Source organism: Denticeps clupeoides, chromosome 17 (assembly GCF_900700375.1).
Source record: "Denticeps clupeoides chromosome 17, fDenClu1.1, whole genome shotgun sequence".
NCBI classification, from domain to species: Eukaryota; Metazoa; Chordata; class Actinopteri; order Clupeiformes; family Denticipitidae; genus Denticeps; species Denticeps clupeoides.
The window spans coordinates 18,338,281-18,357,818 of record NC_041723.1 but is presented as its reverse complement, the minus strand read 5'-3'; the positions used below and the strand labels follow the sequence as shown (position 1 = coordinate 18,357,818).

At 40.9% G+C, this 19,538-nt stretch overlaps 2 protein-coding genes across 2 annotated transcripts; both read right to left on the bottom strand.

Annotated features, from left to right (window-relative positions):
- Positions 1 to 531: 531 nt before the first annotated feature.
- stoml1 (stomatin (EPB72)-like 1) lies at positions 532 to 8,290 on the bottom strand. The gene is made up of 7 exons (XM_028958929.1): positions 7,999 to 8,290; positions 7,800 to 7,906; positions 7,559 to 7,708; positions 5,756 to 5,959; positions 4,751 to 4,961; positions 4,489 to 4,677; positions 532 to 1,500 (listed from the first exon to the last, which is right to left on the bottom strand). Exons 1-7 carry the CDS (start codon positions 8,168 to 8,170, stop codon positions 1,295 to 1,297), a joined length of 1,239 nt encoding a protein of 412 aa, XP_028814762.1. The 5' UTR covers positions 8,171 to 8,290; the 3' UTR covers positions 532 to 1,294.
- Positions 8,291 to 8,362: 72 nt separating this feature from the next.
- On the bottom strand, positions 8,363 to 11,617 carry nr2e3 (nuclear receptor subfamily 2, group E, member 3). The gene is made up of 8 exons (XM_028958928.1): positions 11,274 to 11,617; positions 10,604 to 10,754; positions 10,409 to 10,512; positions 10,057 to 10,317; positions 9,708 to 9,889; positions 9,247 to 9,487; positions 9,004 to 9,109; positions 8,363 to 8,913 (listed from the first exon to the last, which is right to left on the bottom strand). The coding sequence occupies exons 1-8, from the start codon at positions 11,356 to 11,358 to the stop codon at positions 8,781 to 8,783; spliced, it is 1,263 nt and encodes a 420-aa protein (XP_028814761.1). The 5' UTR covers positions 11,359 to 11,617; the 3' UTR covers positions 8,363 to 8,780.
- Between the last annotated feature and the right edge of the window lie 7,921 nt (positions 11,618 to 19,538).

The window sequence follows — 19,538 nt, the reverse complement described above, 5'->3', positions numbered from 1 at the left end:
TCTCGCACAGGGCACCAAACAGGCTACGTCATTTCCATGCGCCGTCAGTAAACCCGGAAGTTCGCAGCGTTCAGTTTCTGCAGATTCTTGGAGATGACTGACAGATTGAAGGCTTGTTTCATTTCAGTTATTGGACCAGTATTGCAGTATTTTTTACGACCGTTAAACTCTGGATTTACTAGTCCTTAATGATATTTAAGGCTTTCATATTGAAAAATCCAAATGTAAGACTTTTTAAGGATCTTCGGAAACCCTGTGCTGGTGGCACGACAATGAATCACATCGTACGAAGGGCAACGCTCAGACGCCTGACTTGAACCCAAACTTTTTAAGATCTACATTTTCAAATAAGGAGCCACAGCAATTACTCTATTATTATTTGAGATATTGCCTTTCTACATAGTTAACATTCTCTAACATTATCCTCCAAATTGGAAAAGTGTAAATTACTGGGACCTTAGTGGGAGCGGCCCAATAGTGAAAGCGTCAGGCCACAGTCGTCATTAAATTAAATTACAGCAATGCAGCCAGTTAAACATTTACCCATTTATTGTATGTTTCTGAGAAAAGCACATGGTTCATACAGTCATTAAAAACCTGGAATTCATGGAATTTGAAAAGAGAATTTTCAAGGCCTTGAAAAATAAACATATAAAGTTATGGAAAAGTTATTGAAATCTGACACATTTATGTACATGAATGTATAACGAAGTATGTAGTTCCTGTAAGACTGTGCAAGACACATTTAAATCTAGCACAGGTCTGTAGTATCTTTGCTGGCTTTACGTAGTGAACCAAATCACGGTGCTTCCTCTGCAGCTGCGTGTCTCTTTTTAAAAGTCATTACATTACAACTGATGCCGAACCCATTTTACTCAAGCTCAGGCTTGCTCGAACTCAGAGGAAGAAACACTGTCATTTAAGTTGATGTTTTCAAGGTTGTCATAAGTTTAGTTTAACAATATTTTGGTAAATTTGACTTGCATGGATGTCATGCGCACTGTTCTGACCAAAAAACACAACACTGGCCTGTTAATGGAGGCCTTCTGTGTATATTAGACCAGGATATATGGTCAAGAAAAAACTATTGTGAAAGATTTAAGGACTATTTAGTGTAAAAGTACCATATAACAATCATACACTAGTTAAACAAACACAAGTTCAAGTCTAAAACACAAGATAATATAATAATTCATAATATCAATATTGAGAATGTCATTGAGTATCTGTAAATAAACACAAAATGATGAACTGGATGAGACACTCATTTATTATTTTTATGATAAATGAATTGTTATCTGTGTGCTTGCAGGGCTTTGATGAGCTCCTCCAGCTTCATGGCCATATTCAAGTCTCCCTGAACCCTCAGCCTCCCACTGGCATAAGCTCCAAAGGGCTGCAGCTCACCCCGAAACATGTCCAGCAGATCCTCCTCACTCAAACACAGGGTGACATCTGGATCCTCTGGTCCAGGTTCTCCCTCCCCACACGCCCCACACCCTGTAAAAGAGGGTCCACGTTATCTCACTCTTCTTCTCTTCTTTCTACCAATGTTCTACTTCTTTCAATGTTACTGCCAGTTTACTCAAGTAACCCAAGAGACATCCATCTAACTGAAACAGAAAAGTTGGAGAGTAAACCGATGTTTTCTTTTTGTGGACAATGTTAAATGGTTATACCCTAGTCACTGGCTGTACAAACAACAGGGGCAGCGGTGGCCTTAGGGTCAGCGGTGGCCTAGCAGGTAAGGAGGCAGACTCGTAATCGAAGGGTTGCGGTCCCCACACACTGTATAGCACGCACCCACCTGGACACTCTGAAGGGAAATTATGTTAAAATGCTTTTCATTGACTACAGTTCAGCATTTAACACAATAATCCACACTAACCACCAAGCTGGAGCACCTGGGACTCAGCTCATCTCTCTGTCAGTGGATCTCCAACTTCCTAACCAGGAGACCACAGGATGGGCGGACATGCCTCAGCCTCCATCACCCTCTGTCAGTGGATCTCCAACTTCCTAACCGGGAGACCAAAGGATGGGCGGACATGCCTCAGCCTCCATCACCCTCAGCACTGGAGCCCCCCAGGGCTCCAGGGCTGTACTCCCTATACACATACGACTGTACAGCCACTACTAACTCCACCACCATCATCAAGTTTGCTGACGACACTGTCGTGGTGCGCCTGATCTCTGACAATGACGAGACGGCCTACCTGAAGGAGGTTGGAAATTTGGTGAACTGGTGCCAGAGGAACAATCTCCACCTGAACGTCAGCAAGACAAAGGAGGTAATAGTGGACTTCATTACCAAGCAGGAGAGGACCTACCAGACCCCTGTCATCAACTGGAGCCCAGTGGAGAGAGTGGACAACTTCCGTAACCTCGGTGTTAATATCACGCAGGACCTGTCATGGTCCTGTAACATCAACACCATGGTAAAAAAAGGCCCGGCAGCGTCTCTACCACTTCAAACTGCCCTCCAAGGTGCTCAGGAACTTCTACTCCTGCACCATAGAGAGCATCCTGATGGGAAATATCTCAACCTGGTTCGGGAACAGCACCATGCAGGACAGACGAGCCCTACAGAGAGTGGTTCGATCAGCCGAACGATTCATCCGTACCAAGCTCCCTGATCTATCTACAGCAAACGGTGCTGTACCAGGGCCAGGAAGATAGTGAAGGACCTCAGGCACCCCAACAATGGACTCTTCTCTCCGCTGCGATCAGGGAAATACTTTCGCTCCCTGATGTCCAACACAGAGAATGAGGAGGAGCTTCTTCCCGCTGGCTGTGCGAGCTCTCAACAACAACAGTACATAGAACTCCAGCACTTTCACCTTCAATCACTCTGGACTCTGCACAAATCACTTTGCACACTTTTTTTTAAACATCAGTCTTTCACTCATTTGCACACCTTCACCCTACCAGTTACAAATATTTTATGTCAAAGACATAAAAGTGTAATATTTGGTTATATTTGCAATATTTGCATTTTGGTTTTCATTGTATACACTTGCAATACTGTAGTCTGTAGCAGTCGCAAAAAGCATTTCACTGCATATCATACCGTGTATGACTATGTATGTGACAAATAAAATTTGAATTTGAATGTACCAGCAGTTACAATATGCTTTATTATGAGGTGTGAAGTGAAGTGATTGTCACATGTGATATACAGCAGCTCAGTACACGGTGCACACAGTGAAATTTGTCCTCTGCATTTAACCCATCACCCTGAGTGAGCAGTGGGCAGCCATGACAGCGCTTTGCTCAGTGACACCTCAGTGGCACCTTGGCAGACCGGGATTCGAACCGGCAACCTTCTGGTTACAGGGCAGCTTCCTTAACCGCTAGGCCACCACTGCCCCGGTGGGGCAGACCACTCACATAGCACTTCTTCTTGCACTTGCAATCAATTTGCAATCAAAACTAGTTTAGCAGGTAGCATGGAGTAATCATAAAAACGTTGCCCTCAAACAATGACAGTAGAATATTCTTCCAGTACTGTGTTCAACTCACATTTACCATCACTTTACTTTTAACTGCAAACATTCCTTTGATCACTATAGAGTTCATTGGTCACCAAACTGTGGCCCACCACATCATTTTGCGTGGAATTTGTGTAAAATATTGTATCCAGCATAAAACTGTTTCCCCATGCATTCTCTATGTTGTCAATATAAATGAATAAATGTTTTTGGTCACTGGTTGAAGTTCCAGTGCTGAACCAAATTCACACTGTACAGTGTGAACAAGGTCATATGGCCTTTTCAAAATATAATACTTTGACAAATCTTGCTTCTATTTAATTCTACCTTATTAGGATGCAGTTTATATTGTTGACAATGACATGAATGGTAAGCATCCTATCATTTACATTTACATTTACAGCATTTATCAGACGCCCTTATCCAGAGCGACTTACAATCAGCAGTTACAGGGACAGTCTCCCTGGAGCAACGTAGGGTTAAGTGTCTTGCTCAGGGACACAATGGTAGTAAGTGGGGTTTGAACCTGGGTCTTCTGGTTCATAGGCGAGTGTGTTACCCACTAGGCTACTACCACCCTATCAGAATGCAAAAGCCTTTGACTAAATCATTACATTTTATGGGTTAATACTCAGTATCAAAGTAGACCATAATACTATTTCCTGGCTATTGCTACCAACATACTGTGGCCCTCTTAGACAGCAAGACAATGATATGGCCCTCCTAAGAAAAGCTTTTGGGTACCACTGACGCAGTATAACATATCGGGGAATGAACTATAATGTAAAATAATTCTGGATTATTCAATATGTACTGCACTATATAATGAATAAGTGGATGTTTTGGTAATAATCTGCCACACTCGTTATTGAAGACTTTTTGTTTGGGCTTCAGTTTTCCTGGAATGATGTTATAGAAGGTGATATCCAGGACAAACGTCTGAGCTGTGAAACAGAACACTCAGGCCTGTGTGAAAGACAAGACCAGTTGATCTCACCTTGGCTCAAGTCCACATAGTAGCTCTTGATCTGGTCAGTGTGGGAGGAGATGTGGAATTGGTAGCCAGCCCCCACCAGTCGCACCAGTCTGTCAGACAGCACTCTACTCACGGCAGACATGATCTGCTCCACACTATCCAGCTTACGTATGCTGGGTGTCTCATAGAGCTGCTCATTCACCACAGACACTGCGGACAAAACAATAGTTTAAGTAGCTTTTACACCAATTCAGTAATGTGAACAGATTTACATTAGAGATACCTTTGGGTGGCTGGTTGGCTGCCATGTTTCCCAGGAAATGAGCGAGCTGCTGAATGGGCCCGACAAGGCCCTCCATTCCTGGGACTGAAGGGGGCATGATAACAGATCCACTTGGAGACAAGTTATCTGGCCCCCTCAGCACACCCTCCAGGCTGAGCTCCACACGATCCACCTCCAGGCCCCACAGACGCGTCATCTCATTAATGTCAATCTGCCATAAAAAGAAGATAAAGGATCAACTCTTTCTGATAAAACACTGCAAATGAAATGTGACTAGTCATATTACATTAACCTGACACTACTGTCCATAGCGACTAGCAATCAGGAAATACAAGAAGCAACTCAGGTTTAAGTGTCTTTTTTTTTGGCCAATTGTGTTTATCTGGTTTCTAGGTTTGTTACCCACAAAAGTGTATTACAAAAGTGTATAAGAGTAAGACATAGAAAATTAATCAAGTGTCCCACATATATACTGTATATCAAATATATCCAAATTAAGCTTGACTACAAGCTTCAATGGTCAAATGTTTTTTTACTAATATGGCTTAGTCTATATTTAATTTTTTTGATCCCACCATGTGACATGTAATAGTGATTAGTTTGCACCATAAGTGAAAATTAAATGATTATCATTTACAAATGCTGCAGCACAGCACAACACGGTGACACACTGAAAGCTGTTCTCTGCATTTAACCAGTCACCCTTAGTGAGCAGTGGGCAGCCATGAAAGGCGCCCAGGGACCAGTGTGTGGGAATGGTGCTCAGTGGCACCATGGCAGTTTGGGATTTGAACAGACAACCTTCTAGTTATGGGCTTTCTTACCTACTAGTCCACCACTGCCCAGCACTATGTGAAACTACAGTTTATCACTACCACCTCAATTGTGATGTGCCTTACCTACACCCCTTATTTATTGTCATATATCCCCACTATCCTATTGTGATGGTTGGTCTTACATTTACACTTACACATTTGCACTCCCCACACACTACTCAGCCCTCACCTGCAAGTGGTCACCCAGTTTGACCCGGTCAGACTGAATCTCTCCAACAGTTCTTCTGCTCAGGCACTGTGTCAGTGCGTTCTGTGCTGTTAGTCTGGTCGAGGCATTCAGATCCTGCACCGCCACCACTGACATCACTGGACTCCAGATTCTGAACTGAATGTCAGCTCCTACTGACACCACACCTCCATCATTAGTGCTGACCTTAGAGGAAAAGCCACAGATATATATACATTACAATATACAATTTGTACAAGAATGTTATATGGTAATACACTCTCCAATGATTCAAACCCCAGCATTGTTTTCCTAAGCAAGACACTTAACTCTGAGTGTCTCCAGAGGGACTGTAAGTACTCAAGTATTCAGACGCCCTTAAATTTGTCTTTCTTTGATATATTGCAGCCATTGGCTAAAATAATTTAAATAAATTTTTTCCTGATTAATGAACACACAGCAGCCCCATATTGACAGAAACACAGAATTCTTTACATTTTTGCAAAATCTGAAATATCATTTACTTTTTCATTTATGCCATTTGGCAGATGCCCTTATCCAGGGCGACTTACAACGTGCTTTCAAGTTATCATCGATGAAGAGATCAATTCCAGTTCAGTAGGACCCCAACTATGAATACAATCTTTTTATTCACTCTGTTGTAGATTATTTACACAAGTTTGACAATAAGAAAAGTTACAATTTAATCTAAATATTCTTTAAAGAGGAAGGTGCTCAGTGATTGAGCTGTTCTGACCTCGAGGGGAAGTTCATTCCACCACCAAGGGGCCAAAACGGAGAAGAGTCTAGATGAATGTTTTCCTTTTACCTTTAGCGATGGAGGGACCAGACGAGAAGTACTGGAGGCAAGGAGTATACGAGGTGCAGTGCAAGGTGTAATAAGGGCTGTGAGGTAGGATGGGGCTACTCCATATTTGGCTTTGTAGGCCAGCATCAGTATTTTGAATCTAATGCGTGCAGCTACTGGGAGCCAGTGGAGGGAACGTAGCAGAGGGGTGGTGTGGGAGAATTTGGGAAGGTCGAAGATCAGTCGTGCTGCTGCATTTTGTATGAGTTGTATCACATGGTCCTAAGTATTCAGACCCTTTGCTGTGACACTCATATATTTAACTTAGGTGCTGTCCATTTCTTCTGATCATCCTTAAGATAGTTATATGCCTTCATTGAGATTTCATCTACGCTCCATGGAGTTTGCAAAAAAAACACCCAAAAGACTCCAAAATAATGAAAAATAAGATTCTCTGATCTGATGAGACCAAGATAGATCTTTTTGGCCTTAATTCTAAGCGGTATGTGTGGGAAAAAAACAGGCACTTCTTGTCCAATAAATTAGCACGGTGGTGTCAGCATCATGCTGTGAGGGTGTTTTGCAGCTGCAGGGACAGGACGACTGGTTGCAATCCAGGGGAAAGATGACTGCGACCAAGTACATGGATATCCTGGACGAGTGCTCAGGACCTCAGACTGGGCCGAAGGTTTACTTTCCAATAAGAAAATGACCCTAAGCACACAGCTAAAATAATGGAGTGGCTCCATGACTGATCTTGAATGGCCTGAACGGGAGAGGATCTGCAAAGAGAAATGTCAGAGGATGCCCAAATCGAGGTGTGAAAAACTTGTTGCATCTTTCCCAAAAGGATGTATTAGATCAAAAGGGTCCTTCTACTAAATACTGAGTAAAAAGTCTAATACTTAGGACCATATTTCAGGTTTTCTTCTGCAAGAATTCGGTGTTTTCTGTCAATATGAGTTTACATTAAATGAATATGACAGGAGCAGACCAACCTTGCACGGTGGGATGTTAAATGCTCTAGTTCGGAGGTCAACTCTCTGCCACTGATCAATAAAAGGCAACACCAGGACCACCCCCGGACCTTTCGGTGAACAAACTCGGCCAAGGCGAAAGTAAACAATCCTTTGGAAGTTTGGCACAACCTTTAAAGCGAACAATCAATCTAATGTGAAAAATCCCCAAATAAACAAGTCATTTAAAGACAATCGTTAACAGTTCAATTCACAAAGATACCTTTAGTACAAACCAACCAGATATGGGGAAGGTTATGAAAGTGCATAATGTCACTAAGAAAACCACAATTCGGTGGCATATGCGGGACAAGACTCCTTGGTTCCTGTCTAGAGAGAGAAATACAGTTATTCGCGTTTTTATTGGCCTCCAGAATAATGAACACATATACTGCCGCGTCATTTGGGAGCTTTAGACGTACCCGTGAAGTCTTCGTCAATAATTTTGGGAACATAGTCAAACGAGTGTCCTCTGTGACTGTAATGGTTTTGCTCCAAGTCTTTATCGGGCACAAACAAACCTGGACCGATCGCGTAAAGTGGGTCTTTATGGGGAAGTGACTGGTACTGATACGGAAATGATTTCCCGAACATTACTGACGTTTCTTTAGCTTGACTTAAATATTTAATTTTGCCATGGTTTACTAAACGCAGCTATATAAATAAAACACCCTGCTCAAACCTCTCTTCCGTGTTTTCGTAAGAGGACGAACTCTCACGATGGGTTAAAAGCCAACGTTGCCCTCTAGAGGTGAGGATGATAAATTACAAACTCGTTCTCAAAGAAAATTGAACATTAAAATTATTTATTTATGTTTGTACAAACAGAATAAGCATTTGTTTCAGCTCTCAAAATAATTAGAAATGTTGCATCAACAACAGTTCCCCATCTTTAAGACTTTCATTAAACATTAATGTTAAAATATATTGCTGTCATATTGCTTTACGCAAACCAACTTGAAGGCAAATATGGATTTGTCTTTATATGGTTCTATCAAAGATGTATGAGACTGTAGTGTCTATTCACAGCAACTAATCTATGTATAACATCAGCAGGGATATGTTTATTTACAAATAATACTGAATCATTTATACAAAAACTAAACAGATAAAGTAGAAAGCTAAATAAAAAAAAAACAGGTTGGAAAGAATTTTTAACTGCATGCTCATAAAGTGTCTCAGATCGTTTCCTCTTGCTTTCTATTCAGTTCTTGAACATGTCACACAGCAGCTTCTCCATGGGTGTGTTCCCTATTGTCCTGTGAAAAAACAGCATCTCTATCCTCTCAGAGCTCACAAAGTGGAGAGCAGGTAAAAGCAGCAGCAGTCGTCCAAATCTGAGGACAATAACATTAGGTAAATACTTATGTTCATATGACAACACAAATGTTGGTGAATATTGTGACTAGGCATCTTCAGAGTCCCACCTGGCTGCTTGGCTGGGGTATAGAGTGTGGATGTGCTGGCCCAGCATGACCTGTGCCTGGTCCTGCAAGTTCTCCACCTGCTCTGGGTCCTTCAACCCCCTGGTCTCTGTGCAGAAACGATATAAGCTTATTCATGACAAATCCATTCTGCTGTCAAGTTGTCATGGATATTATGCTTATTATTTGATTATAGATGCAATATAATCCAAGGCTACAATAATAATAATAATGCAGAACATTTACCAGGCTTGAAGAGGATAATGGCCTTGAGGCAAGCAAACTCAGTTGGGTCCACAGCAAGGTTCTTGAATCGAGTAAACACTTCCTGCAGCAGCCGCAGGTCGGAGGCTGAGGGGCTGGTCTTGCCCTGTTGAGAGGACGGCACGTCGGGCAAAGCCAGCAGGGGGCAGCTGTCCAGCGGCAGGGACCACTGGATGGCACAGAGCAGGAAGAGTTCACTCCATGCCTCCTCCAGTAGAATCACCTGCAAGGCCAAGATTTCCTCCAGTTATTTAATCGATAATCAAAATTCTCTCAGCAAGCAGCTAATGGTAAGGAAGTAAAAGTCCATATTAGACGTCAATGTCAAGCTAAATAAACGTTTTACATACATCCGTCCCTTCTGGTCGTAATCAGTACAGAACAACAGGACACATGAGGTGTGTCCTGTATGCGTGACAGTGAGATTACAGCGATAATCTCACCTGGTCTCTGAATGGCAGGTGGGAGAACACAGGCAGGTTTTTGGCCCACTTGACTGACATGAAGAGGAGACGAGCAGACGTCTCATACACGCTCTCAGGAGCACTGGAGGAGTAAGGGGATGGATTGTACTCGGGGGAGCTTCTCTCTGGCTCATTACTGGTCACGTCAATGTTCTCGTCCACTGCATTGCATAGAAAGATGAAGATTTTTTTTGTCAGTGGCTGGACTGATTATACTTAGGCACACTTAATGAAATTTGGTTTTATTAATAGGTCTAAATATTAAATCTAAATGAAACATAATCATTAAAAAACCCACAACAATATGTTATATGTTAATAACACTTACCATCCTCTGGCTCCAGCTTGGCACAGGTCTCAGCCGTCATCAGGCTGGCCATGAAGCGGTGATTGTTCTGGGGGCTGCTGCTGCGTGGCATCGGGGCAGCTGTGGAGGTGATGGTTGAAGAGGTCAGGTGTGGCCTGCTGATCACCGAGCAGGTGGAGGTGGGCTCCCGGGTGGTGGCCAGGTGCTCCTTCTCAGGGTCCATGTCTAGACTGTCCAGCCGAACTTGGGCTGTACTGCGGGGCTGCCGCTCATTCTGGACGGCTGAGGGAGTGGATTTGAGAAGGAGAGTAAGGAACAAAGACAGACACCTTTCCAGGGAAAAAAATACTCAGCAAATACTCATCTCACTCACCGTCCTTGTTCATGCCAGCCTGGAGGCACTTTTTCAAACGGCAGGCCTGACACTGGTTACGATGAGCTTTGTCCACTGGGCACATACCAGTTCCTGCCTGGCATCTACAATGGTTTCACATTCTCAGCACAATCTTATAAAATTCATCTGTACTTGATGTCTTCTGATTATGTAATTCATTCCACACATCCTCACCTGTAAATGAGTCTACGTCGTACACTGCGCTTGAAGAAGCCACTGCAGCCATTGCAGGCATAGATACCATAATGTTTACCACTGCTGGTGTCGGCACACACTTTGCAGAGCAGGCCTGTGCTCAGGATTTTGCCTGGGGCTGGGCTCTTAACTGTAAGACATAATGAGGAGATTCAGCGAGAATTCTTATTATTTACATTTACATTTACAGCATTTATCAGACGCCCTAATCCAGAGCAACTTACAATCAGTAGTTACAGGGACAGTCTCCCTGGAGCAACTTAGGGTTAAGTGTCTTGCTCAGGGACACAATGGTAGTAAGTGGGATTCAAAACCGGGTCTTCTGGTTCATAGGCAAGTGTGTTACCCACTAGGCTACTACCTTCCTATTTACATTTATGACTCCTTTAACAATGTGCAAATACAAATTTTATAGCAATTTTTGCAGTCATTTGTCACTTTTTAACTTTCTTTTTTTTTCATTACTGTGTTTTGCCGCTGCAAAGCACTTTGAAAGTCTTCTGTGTGTAAAAAAGTATGGTACAATTAAATGTGCTGTACAAATCAAGGTAAAATGATTATTAAACGAAACACAAATGTCTGAATTATACTACAATTTTGTAGTAGTGTAATTAGAAGAAGTATAATAATTCAGCTGTAGTTGACTCACCTCCTTGGCTCTCCTCTGTACTGTTGCTCCTTGGAGAATCTGTAGGGGAGTCCATCGGCCCCATCTTGGAAAGGTGATCATCCATCGGCTTTGGTTACAAGGCTTTGGATGCAGAGGCACTCGCACAGCAGTTCTTGGAACCAATGCCCAATTGGCTTCAGCAAAATGTCCACTCTGAGCCCAGTCAGGTCTATAAAAGTGAACTATTTCCCAATTTGTCTGGTGAAAGAAACAATATAGTTTGCTTTGGCTCCTGATGGATGTTGCCTAGGCCTATGGAATGGAGTCTGTGTCCTGGGCTGTCTGCTGGTGGAAGTCTGTCCACTGGTCCTTTGTGCAGCGATGCTGGGCCGTGTCTGAGAGCTTCACCCTGCCAGGGCTCCCTAAAGGAAGACAAGGGGATTAGCACCAAGCGCTGTGTAAGCAAATGCCTATTTGTCATCCTCTTAATCTTTACTGTCCATCTAGGGTGGATCAATCAGTCACACTGCTAGGAATTAGCCCCATTGTCAACAAGTGGAAAAATAAAAGATTTGATAAACTGGAGAGTTTATTTAAGCTATTGTGTGTGCATACATGAAAAAATATATAAACTTCCAATTCCAATAAACATTTCCCTCTTAAATGCCTATATCCTTACTGCATGTAATGTGCTTTGCTTTTTAATGTAAAGAGTAAAAATCAGGAAAAATTAACTTTTGCTGTTCAGTTAATCATATATCTTTAAAAAACAAATAAACAAAAACAAATTTACAGAGATCAACAGGAAATTCAGAGAGCATCGAAATTAAACTCATCCAGAAAAAATATTCTCCTCCATCTCTGCCTTGCCTGCTGTAGGATAACATGAAAAAAAAAGATTCATGATCAAAATAAAAATACTGAAGGACTGGACCCAACCCTGGTATGGTTGAATAAGCAACTGCGAAATACAAATACATTAATTCAGTGATATTTTCATTCATTCAATGCAAATGCGAACATTGTATAACATGCATTCACAATGAAAATGATTGTAAATACAAAATAAATACAAAATCCAATGTCTACATTCAATCAGTGAAACAGAAATAATAATAAAAAAGAACGACTCCTAATTTTAGTTCCTGATGAACATTTTCAGGTGCCACCACCTCCAGTCAGTAGTGATGCTGGAAGATCATACCTGCTGACCTTGGTTTGCTCAGGATACACTTTATTACTTTTACCTTTGATGGTGGATACCAGATGTCCCTCGTCTCCCATGATTGCTAACATGAAGAGAAATCATTCACAAGAAGTTGAACAGTATCTCTCCAGCATGAGCAAGCTCCACACCTCAGGAAGCTCCAGGAAATGAACTGAAAACCACTGACTCATACATCAAGGTCTCATAGATAGTCAAATTATTATTGTGTCTATGTTGAGATGCTGGTTTGCATCAATGCATAGATAAGAGGAGTAAAGGCAGACTTATTTGCAAAATAGTTTGATTTATTAGTTTAGATAGTTCTGGTGCAGTTTACAGAAGCGAAACTACTTTGCCCTCCTTGAGTCACCACAACTACTCTGATCCAAGCTCCTTTAAATCTCAGAAACTGTAATGCAAGTTCTTTATAGATTTAACTGCTTGGATATGAAATTGATATTCTGGATATGGTGGGAATTTGGAGGACCTGAACTGTTTTGCAGAGTACAGAGTGTCGAAAGCTGTTCTGATATGCATGTTCTGATGTTTTTATGACTAGCATAAAGGTTTCCAGCATTTAGTTCAACAGAAGTAACTCTAATATTGAGACATTAGAACACCTCTTTTTTGTTTGCAATGCCACACATATTTTTTGGAATGATTTTCAAAATTGGATAATGTGTAAAAAATCTATTCCACCTTTGAGCTTTGAGATAATAAGGGTTGGTCTGATAGGAGATGAAGAATCAGAATACTGTAATAATAACTTAATTCTTATGGCAAAATCTTTTATTCATAAGTCTCGATTTCTAAAAACCACCCCCGTTTTCAAGATTTTTGCAAATGAAATATATTTATTCAAGGAAGTGCTAAGTCGCTGTAAAAATACTGAAGCTCAATCATTATACCAGTATATAGAAAACTTAATATAAGAACTGGAAGTCCTCTTGTAAGCAAAAACGATCAGTGTTTTTGTTTTTTGTTTTTCATTTGTTTGTTCATTGATTGGTTTTGCTGTTTTTTGGATTTTTTTTGTTGTTTGTTTGTTTATTATTATTTTTTTTTTTATTTATTTATTTATTTATTTTTTGTTGTGGTGATTTTGGTTGTAATATTTTGTACTATTTGTGCTCAGTTTACAATGTTCTGAAGACATTCCTTAATATGTGAAATGTGCCTTGTAATTTGTAACACTAAATAAAAGGTTAAGTGAAAAAAAAAAAAATTCAACAGAAGCTATGCTCTGTTGAATTATGTTCTGATCTGAACAAATGTAAGAGACTGATTCTCTGAGGTGTACAAGGATTATAAGCTTGTAATGTTAGACTCTGAAGCCACATCAAAACTGAAGAAGTTAAGTTTGGTAGTCATCTTAACTTTAAAAAACACAATAACTTTATGCAAAATGGCACATCATCATCCAATTATGAGTGCTTTAATTCAAGCATTCTGATTGGTAGAATACTGAAGCTGGCAATCACAAACACTCCCCACATGTATTTTTATTGAATCATTACTGTTGTTTGTACTGAGTGAGGTTACTGTATACAACATATGAATCTCTCATTGATGCTCACTGACCATGTTTGTTCATATTTCATCATTGTTTGAGACTGATCAAACCACTTTTCTTAAACATGTGATGACTAATGGCGATGCAACACAATGCCTTCATAATAGAGCATCATGTTTCTGATCACATAATCAAATCAGAAATATTAGTCAAAGATCCATGTGCTCTCAAAAGATTAAAATGTTGCTCCATTGTTAAAGGTCTTGTGATTTAAAGATACTGGGGAAATAAACACCCATCTCAAATCAGCTAACAAGCTTATGTGCTCTTCTATGTTAACAAAGACCCAGGGAGGAGGTAGCGCTCAAGGAAAACAATTAGCCTTCAGACAGAAAGAGCAAAGTGGACCCTTGTTGCAAGCCCATCTCGGTGCCATATGGTGGCTGCTCTCTAGATCCCAGTCTGACTAATTAGTGACTCCTCCATGATTTACTGGCAATTAGAGAGCTGAAGTCAGTGATTTGCTTTTTTCTTTGATTTGTGGGTTTATCTTATTATGGACTTACAGAGTGCCAGGTCACACACAAAAGCCAGACAGCAACACAAGCCTTCTGTGTACCTAGGAGAATGATGGAAGAGTAGAATCAAGGAGATCAGTTACAGCATTGTTATGGAGAAACTTTTCAGTGTGTGTCTAAAAAGGTCTGAGTTCTTCTCATCAACATCATATTGGCATTTAGAAACCATGTGTATTGTCAAATATTGCATAATGTTGTCCACTAATTAGCACTAGTTGATCTATCTATCTTTTCATTATGACATTTGTAATTGTTGGTATAGAGAGTGTGCTAACATAAAAATTCTGAATAAACACTGATTCTTCTGCTGTAAAGCTGTGGGATCTGTGCTAAAATCTCTATTCATTGCTGGCTTGGTGCTGAGTGCTTTTAACAGACCCCTCTCTGTTGGTCTAAACTAGTGTGTAAAAAGATTAGAGATCCCGATTAGGGGGGGAGGGGGTCCTTGTCTGGACGAGCAGACAGAACCATTTGAACTCTAACCTGCTTGTCTATATTAGCAGCATTTTCTGTGAGGTCCACACAAAGATCTACAAAGTAACACTGGGATTTCTGAAGACAAGAGGATCTCCATGACTGCAAGGTCTAATGGTCTTTATGAAGCGAGAAATGCCACGTCAGATTTAGTTAACACGCTGTTTTTAGTTATGTTGTGAACAGTGTGCAGTCACAGAGGAATTACAGGTAACAAGCCCTTTGGGAACAAAAAATATTTAACCTGTTCCACTGGATATTTTTTACATGTGTTTCTTTTGCAATAATCAGGTCAAGGTGTCACCAGGTCATTCAGCCACAGAGAACTGTTTTCGTTTTTTTCTCCAGCTAAAAAAAGATAGGAGAGAGATTCTTGTGTCTTTAACTGAGGAGTAAACAACAACAACAACAATTATTTCTTATATAGCCCAAAATCACATACAGTATGTATCAATGGGCTTTGACAGGCCCTACAGTTGACACCCCCACACCCCCCCACACTTTTTCTCTCTCTAGGAGAGAGAAAAAAAAGAAAGGAAGAAACCTTGGGAAGGAGTGGTACAGAGAGGGACCCCCTTCCAGGGTAGAGTGAGCCTGCAAATGGTGTCAGTGCAGGGTTGGGGATGATATAATAATAAATCCTACAGTTGTAGGGTTGGAAAAGTCCAGAATGTAGTCCAGTGTCATGGTCTAGATTACGTGTCCATAATGATGCTACTGGTCCACTTGAAGATCCCTGAAGCTGTAGTTGTAACGGTGGTGGTGACTGTGGTGACCGTCTGGTTCATTTCATGCTATGTCCTCGTTTAGCAGTTGTCAGGAACCAGGATTTATCTGCTGGTCTCTTCACTGGGGTCTGCCAGTAGTCTGGGTGCTTGATTCCGTGTCTCGGAGAAAACAAACAGAAGCAGCGGCAGACGGTGGCATCGTACGACTGATACTGAAATATGTGGTAATAGTGATATATTGGTGCTACAGTGGCCCGGTACCCTAACTAGGACAGCCTAACCAGGGTGAATTTAACTTTGTCTGTGTCTGTAAAGTGAAGATAAGGTGGTAAATTTATGCTTCTTGTCACTGAAGGACAAAAACCATGTCAAGAGTTTAGGAGTAAAGTCTGAGATCATCATTCATATTAAACTCATAAATGGATGTCTGGTTTGGAAAAAAATCTCACACAAACATATTTAACAATAATAATAATTATTTTAGATATGGTTATGGTTAGAGGTAGAAGTGCAACAAAAAAAGTGCAAAAAAAAAAAAGTATTCCCTTCTCTAGTTCATCATAAAAAGTCTTACATTTTCAAGAAAATCAGAGGAACAATAGTAAAACATCATGATGAGTGGCCAGACTTGAGAGCATTAGGGTAAGAAGGGAAGCAACATTAAGTGGCAATACCATGGTCAGCTGACTGGCCATCACAGACTTCCAATCATTGGGATGTGTTGAATTTATGTAGCATTTTGACTTTTTTATTAAATAATTAATGTGACATCTCATAAGTATAGTGTACAAATGCTACAGCAAATGCAAGGCTATCCAATATTACAGCATGCATCTTTTTTGACCAGGCCATTGTTCTTTAAAATTTTCAGAGACCTGAATAAACACATTATTTGGGATCCCAATCAATCCCTCGGTGGTACATGCAGCAAACCTCTCCTAACGTTTACTTTGAATCAGTTCAGATCAGGTTTGCATTTGTCAGGATTGACTGCAGCTGTGCTCATCACCTGCACCCAATCCTGACAGTGCATAAAAACCGCAGATTGCCACCCCTTTGGAAGGGACTACATTTTCGTGGACCTGAGCATGAACTTGAGTTTTTGGTTGGTGTTTTGAGTTCTGGCAATCGCCACATGCCTGCGGGTTTGTTTTAGTTGTTACCCGTTATTTCCAGTTCTTGGCCACCGAGCCATTGTTTATTTATATTTATTGTTTATTTTATAATAAAACCTGTTCCCAGCATGTCCTGCTTCTGCGTGTCATTCCCCCGTCAGCAAGCCGGCGTGACAGCATTACCTGCATTTATGTAACAGGCAGGTGGCTGTGCCAGAGTTTTAGGCCAGGACTTGCTTAGATGAGCAGAGCAGAGATTATGGCAAAATGAAGAGATTATGAGTGGGTATGGGGGAGGGTTGCCCTGAAATAGAATGATTATACATGTTGACTAGATGTGATCTGGTTTGATTGTGTATACACTTACCTTAAACTGTAAAGTGAAGTGATTGTCACATGTGATGTAATGTAATTACTACCGATCAGTATCAAGTATTGAAACATTTGCAAACTTTATTAAACAGATTATGAATGCCATGGTTGCTTTAGATAACTGATCAGATATCTCACATGGGTTCAGTTCATTTAGATTCTGTGTCCCCATTCTTACACACCAAACAATTAGAGCAGCCTGGTTCATATCATGCAAAAAAGGGGTCCATCCTTTCTCCTGCCTTCACATCTAAAATCCTTCCAACATGGAGGGCCTAAGGTGTTTAGGATATGATCTGTGCAGTGCTGACTGAGGAACTCTTGAGGCTCTTATTGCACCTGTGTTACATAACCAGGTGCTAAAGTGGTGCTGCAGGTGCTGCAGATGAGCCTCTTAAAGCACCTTCACGTCAGATGGAAAGCCGTTGGTGTCAGCCTGTCCCCTCACAGTTCAATACAAAGGGACCCTGCCATGGTAGATTAATAACTTATAATTCTTTGATCAGGAAATGTCACTGGTTTTTCATTATGAAACAGTTGTACATACTTTACAATATTCAGTTGCATTATATATAGTTAAAAATGTGTCTAGTTCTAACATAACAGTAGATGTTTTTATTACAGATATTATTCTTCATGAATGTCTTTCATTTATTGAAATCAGTGGTAAGGTACTTTCAAGGTTCATTTCTGCATTTCTGAAAAATTTCATAAGCAGTAATAATTGCAAATCACACACTGGTTCTGGAGCCTCTTGTCTTTTTAAATAGGATGGTAGTAGCCTAGTGGGTAACACACTCGCATACCAGAAGACCCAGGTTCAAATCCCACTTATTAATATTGTGTCCCTGAGCAAGAAACTTAACCCTAAGTTGCTCCAGGAGTACTGTCCCTGTAACTACTGATTGTAAGTCACTCTGGATAATGGCATCTGGTAAATGCTCTAAATGTAAATGTAAAATGGACCAGCAATTGTCTATCTTATAATGCAAATTTGTCTATGAGCAAAGAGACAAAAAAAAAACTAGATGGAAGTCAAACAATTTGAATTATGGTACTGAATGCTAAACTTGACCAGCTTCACAATGTGGACAAGGCCCAGAATCTAAAAAATAATTATTTTCCATTATGTTCACATGCTGTACACATAGACTATAGTACTTTGCTCTAGCCACATTATTGCAGTGAATTTGATTAATCAGAAACTAAGACATGCGAAACAGGCAATGGACAGATATGTACAGAAAATTCATTAGTTCTGTGCTGGTGCTTTTCCAGTTGATTACTGTACACCAGGTTAGCCCTGGTGTACATATACAGGAATGAGGCATTACATGTGTTGGAAGGAACCTCCCATCTCTTAACACACACACTATCTGACCCCTCCCCTACCGGTCCTCACCCCTCCACCATGTCCTGACCTAGATCTCTGACAGTAAACAGCTGCCACCGGGTGCAAGGTGCTGCTGCCCTCAGCAGAACGTGGCGGAAGGGCCGGGCCGGCAGGGGATCAGTGTCAGATTGCTCCTCTGCTGAGCCTGCTGATGGGGCTCAGCGGCCCTCAGATTGTTTAGGAGATCCTGCAGCACTTAAAAACACACCACCAGCCACGGGCCGCCTGATTAAGGCTGACGCCAGCGTCCAATCAGAACCTTTTTCAGTCATTGCAGGCCTGATGCCCAATGGCCATGTGCATGATTTAGGATATCATGTCTCTACTTTTCTGTGTGTGGGTGTGAGTCTTACAAACTACCATCCAGAGCTGATTGTCAATGAAAATCTAAGAATTACAGTTTAGCAAAGTAAACTACGGGCAGAGTAAACTACGGGCAGAGTAAACTACGGGTGCATCGCAAATTTTGTCTAAAAGCCTTTCAAGCTTTTGCCTTCATTCTGCCGCTCCACTCTTTAGATAAGACGTCCTTGAAGACACGTTGACATAAGTTCACATCTTCATGCAGCAGTCTAAGCAGCTTTATGTATAATCTCTTTGAATGTCAGCTATTGTCAAAGAGTGAGATTAACTTTTTAAGAGGTGCTGAGAGTTGCTCTTCTCCAAGCAGAATAGGAAGAATAAACCTCCTAAAATTACTGTAATTCAGCCCATGTTAGAACTATGTAGAGGCAATGAATCTGTCATTTGTTCAACATTTTTATGAACACAATATTCTGTATATAGTACACTTAGCAGATTTTAAAGCATGAGGTTATTTATTATTATTATGACACATACTGTATTTTTTTTATATTTTATAACAAATTTTATAAAGTCCACTTGAGTCCAAAAGTCCATGTATAAGTGTCTGAATCAGCGTCA

Excerpts from the sequence above, each read along its gene's own strand:
- stoml1 (XM_028958929.1), bottom strand. The coding sequence starts at position 8,170 with ATGTTCGGGAAATCATTTCCGTATCAGTACCAGTCACTTCCCCATAAA. Across the intron at positions 4,962-5,755 it reads AACTGGGTGACCACTTGCAG|ATTGACATTAATGAGATGAC; the intron begins GTGAGGGCTGAG and ends TTTTTATGGCAG. Across the intron at positions 4,678-4,750 it reads AGCCAACCAGCCACCCAAAG|TGTCTGTGGTGAATGAGCAG; the intron begins GTATCTCTAATG and ends TTTTGTCCGCAG.
- nr2e3 (XM_028958928.1), bottom strand. The coding sequence starts at position 11,358 with ATGGATGATCACCTTTCCAAGATGGGGCCGATGGACTCCCCTACAGAT. Across the intron at positions 10,755-11,273 it reads TACAGAGGAGAGCCAAGGAG|TTAAGAGCCCAGCCCCAGGC; the intron begins GTGAGTCAACTA and ends TATGTCTTACAG. Across the intron at positions 10,513-10,603 it reads CGACGTAGACTCATTTACAG|ATGCCAGGCAGGAACTGGTA; the intron begins GTGAGGATGTGT and ends AAACCATTGTAG.